Below are 4161 nucleotides of genomic sequence, written 5' to 3' on the forward strand. Positions count from 1 at the left end.
CTGTCTCTTCCATTCTGTGTTAGAGAAGGGAGGGGCTGTCACGGGAGGGAGAGATTTTAAAAAGAGGAAGTTACTGGTGCTGCAGTCCAAGGGAAGGTACATTTGCAGACAGTATAAAAATAAATAAATTACAGGGAGTAAGAGGTAGATCTAAGTTAAGCAGAGAAGCCAAAGAATGGGAAACAAGCAGGTAACGACAAGGCCTGGTATCCACAGGAGGGATGGGGCAGGTTGACCCGTAAACTGTAAAATGTAAATTGTGTGATGCATAAGACTTTATTTGGTAGTGATGTGTATCCGAGGACTGCAAACGTTGAATGAGAAAATGAGGAAGCAAGTGATCAGTCAAATTCAGAGGGGTGGAGCTAGATGATGCAAGAATATGTAATGGGACATCCCTCTCTTGTATAAGGAGGGGGTGAGAATCATAGATAGCCAGGAATAGTTTTGTTTTTTTCTCCTGTCTCAAATTTGATGAGACATTGCAGGCAGGATCAAATTAAATTAATAATGAATTCTCGTAAAGAATATCACATTTTAAATATGGCTGCCGGATGGAAGGCATGTCTCTGTTATTGGCACTGATATTTTACAAACCCTATCTGCATCCATCATAATGGCGCCAGATGGATCGTTACGGGTTGGGACCTCAGGTGTCATTTCAGAAAAATTGAATGTACCCACCATGATAATATATATGAGACACGGATACCCACTCCTGGGACAAACAGTATCCCCTCAGTGAAAAAAAAAAAAAAAAGGGGTGAAGGGTCAGCCACATGTTAGGTGCTGTGTGCTGACGACTTTGGAAAAACTGCCGACCGGCCACAATTTCACTGTTAATTTCCCTTGCAGATGATGGCTGTAAGGCCTGGAGGCCTCCAAAGACAAACTCCAGTTCTGCAAGAAAGGTTCTTCTCCTGGATCATTGTTTAGCCAGGGAACTAGACATCTGACAGTGGAACAAAAGGCTGCTGTCTTTATGGGGCTCAGTGCAGGTTCTATTCCTCTGTGGTCACTCAGTACAGGTTCGATGACTTTTTAAGGACACAGAGTTGGCTCTATGACTTTGTGGCGGGGCACAGAGTGGGCTTTGTGGAGGTGGTGCACAGAGAGGGCTCCATGACTTTATAGGGGTGCCGTTCGATTTTATCACTCTGTGGTGGACTGTTTGGGCTGTATTACAAGGAGGGAGGTGGGATACAAAAAAAGTTCTATAACTTTGTGTTGGAAAAATGATGGCCATATTACTTTGTGGGGTGGGCTCTGTTATTTCATGGGGGCAAAGGGCAGGCTCTATTACTTTGTAAAGGCAAAGGGCTGGGCTCTATCACATCATAGGGGTGCAATGTAGGTAATGTTATTATGGTGGGACAGAAAACAGGCTCTATGAGGACTCATTACAGGTTTTATCTGTGGAAGCACAATACAAGCTATTTTACTTAGTGTGGGCTGTATTACTTTATAGGGATGCATCAATTTGTGGGGCATAGAGTAGGCTTTGTTCCTTTATGGAGACACAACACAAGCTCTATTACTGAGGGAGCACAGTGCAGGGTATTTTACTCTGGGGGCACAATGCGGGCTATATAACTTTGTGTGGGTTGTATTACTTTGTGGGGGAAAAGGTGTTAGCTCTTTAACCTTGAGGGCACAGTGCGGGCTCCGCTGCTTTTGTGAGGGCACAGCATGGGCCATATTACTCTGTGGGCTCTATTACTTCGTGGCGGAAGAACATAGGCTGTATGACTTGTGGGGGCACAGTGCAGGCTCTATTGCTTTCTGGAGGTACAGTGCAGATTGTATGACATTATATGGGTGCAATGCAGAATCTATTACTTTGTGGTGACAGAGGTCAGGTTCTATTACTTTGCGGGGCATAATAATAGCTGTAGTACTTTATGGGGGTACAACGAGGGCTTTATTATTTTGTGGGGGCAGAGGTCGGGCTCTATTACTTAATGGGGGCACAGAACAGGCTCTGTTCCTTTTTAAAGCGGTGCAGTGTAGGCTCTATTTAATGGAAGCACAGAGTGGGCTCTATTATGTTGTGGGGGCACAATGAGGGCTCTATTACTTTGTGATGGTGCAACACAGGCTCTATTATTTTAAGGGTCACAGTGCAAGTTGTATTACTTTGTGAGGCCACAACACAGGTTTATTACTTTGTGGGGGCACAGAGCAGGCCCTCACTTTATAGGGGTGCAGTGTAAGTTCTATTATTTTGTGGTGGCACAGTTCGGGATATATTACTTTGTAGGGGCACAAGCAAAGTTCTTATAACTGTGTCGGCCAAATGAGGGCCATATTAGTTTGTGAGGGCACAATTCAGGCTCTGTAGGGGCACAAGGAAAGCTCTATAACTTTGTGTGTGTGTGTGTGGGGGGGGGGGGGTTGAGGGGCATATTACTTTGTGGGGGCAAAGACTCTCTTACTTTGTGGAGGCACAAAAGAAATGAATTATGGGGGGAGCCCAGTTATGTGAACAGCCCAGAGCCTATAGTATACCTTATCCACCACTAACTGAACCACATAGAGTAGTTGTATGTCTGTTGCTGGCACTGTTTCTATTGCAGAACTGGTAATCCCTCCAATCTCCTCCTCTTACTGTTAGTATTGAGAAAGCTAACAATGACTATGAAAATGAACAACTTCATTGGCATGCTGGAAGCTGTCCAAATCTGCAGATCCCAAACACTGATAACCACACCCAACTTTTTGATTCTGGCATTGTAGATTTAGTTTTTTTTGTGAAGTTTTCTCTTCTGTTGTTGACATCCTTTTGTTAGAGCATTTCCTGTGTTCACACGACCCACGAAGTAGTTGTGTTCTGCAAGACGAAGGGAGAGAGCCAGCATAACATAGAGGAAGGCGACAGCACCAGCATTAATGAGGTCTTCAGGATCTACGCAGAACAAACTTCAGGAAATCAGAACTTCCAAAAGAATTAGAGGATACTACGAAAGAGGAAAGTTCCTCACTATTGCCGAGGTCCAGAGCCGCTTGGCATCTTATGAGGGTATAAAAACTGTTGGTAAAACCATGTTGGAGAACATAGAAAATATCAGGTCTGATGAGTTCCTTCGTGTTCCTCTAGAATTCCCCGTCTTGGCTCTGCAGCACGTTACCACTCATAAAGATGCAGAAAAAATCCTAAGGTCTAAATTCTTCAAGGGAAGAAAACACGAAAGACCTGAATTTAATGACCTTTCCTTCTGGAGTGTGGATGTCTCCTCAGATGTCATTGAGAAGGCTCGACACCAGGCGTATGAGGCCATGAGGACGGTGGTGAAAGCAGAAGAACTGGAGACTTTCCACGAAGAGATAAAGGAACAATTTGCCAACTCTGCAGCATTTGATAGATCAGCTTCACGTTATGGAAACTTTAAATTCTCCTTTCCCCTCTCTCTTCTGCTGTCTAGATACAAGACACAACATTGTAAGGGTGGAGAACCAGAGCTCAGGATCCTGGGCACTGACATCTACAAACAGGAGATTGCTCATTACATTGTAGTCCACAGTCCTCATACAGAGGTCTTCAAGGATCTCCAGAAGGTTCCCGCCATGACAACCGGATCCCATGATAACTCAGTTGTCTGTTGGATGGATGAAACCTTGTATTGGAGACCAGAGTCCACCTCTAGTTCCTTACTTTTGAGGGTATCTAACAATTCCTGCACAGAGAGAAATGATGACCTGCAGCCAAAATCCGGACCTATTATGCGCCCTCGTGTGCCCCGGTGTGTGTGGAACCACCTGGTGGTGACTTTCCACCTCCCTAATGCTGGGAAGCTTGAGATCCCCAACCGTTTTCTGCTGAGGAACCTGATGCCTTGCCACGCACTGCAACCCTACTTAAATGAAGATCCCATCCAGAAACACCAAGCAAGAGAAAGGATAAGAGCATTTAATAAGAATATTAGAACATCTCTGGATTGTAGGTAAGAGGGGCATATACGGAGCGGGAGCCGATGCCAGTCTGTTCTAGACCATATTAATTAGACCCCAGCTCTGACCACAATGATTAGGGGGTTTATAAATATAAACCAGACAAATATCCTGTCAATAATGAGATTATCAGGATTATAGAGCGGCGCTGGGTATGGTGGACCCGGGGGTTACATTACCACTGATGTCCACTAGGGAAATATATCATCTTGT

The 4161-nt window shown here is 44.7% G+C and overlaps 1 protein-coding gene across 1 annotated transcript; it reads left to right on the top strand.

Annotated features, from left to right (window-relative positions):
- Window positions 1-2798: 2798 nt before the first annotated feature.
- Window positions 2799-3945, top strand: LOC136592635 (uncharacterized). Its single transcript, XM_066588621.1, has 2 exons — window positions 2799-3019; window positions 3098-3945. The coding sequence occupies exons 1-2, from the start codon at window positions 2890-2892 to the stop codon at window positions 3943-3945; spliced, it is 978 nt and encodes a 325-aa protein (XP_066444718.1). The 5' UTR covers window positions 2799-2889.
- Window positions 3946-4161: the final 216 nt, after the last annotated feature.

Source organism: Eleutherodactylus coqui, unplaced genomic scaffold (assembly GCF_035609145.1).
Source record: "Eleutherodactylus coqui strain aEleCoq1 unplaced genomic scaffold, aEleCoq1.hap1 HAP1_SCAFFOLD_32, whole genome shotgun sequence".
In the NCBI taxonomy this organism is placed as follows: Eukaryota; Metazoa; Chordata; class Amphibia; order Anura; family Eleutherodactylidae; genus Eleutherodactylus; species Eleutherodactylus coqui.

Excerpts from the sequence above, each read along its gene's own strand:
- LOC136592635 (XM_066588621.1), top strand. The coding sequence starts at position 2,890 with ATGAGGTCTTCAGGATCTACGCAGAACAAACTTCAGGAAATCAGAACT. Across the intron at positions 3,020-3,097 it reads CCGCTTGGCATCTTATGAGG|AATTCCCCGTCTTGGCTCTG; the intron begins GTATAAAAACTG and ends GTGTTCCTCTAG.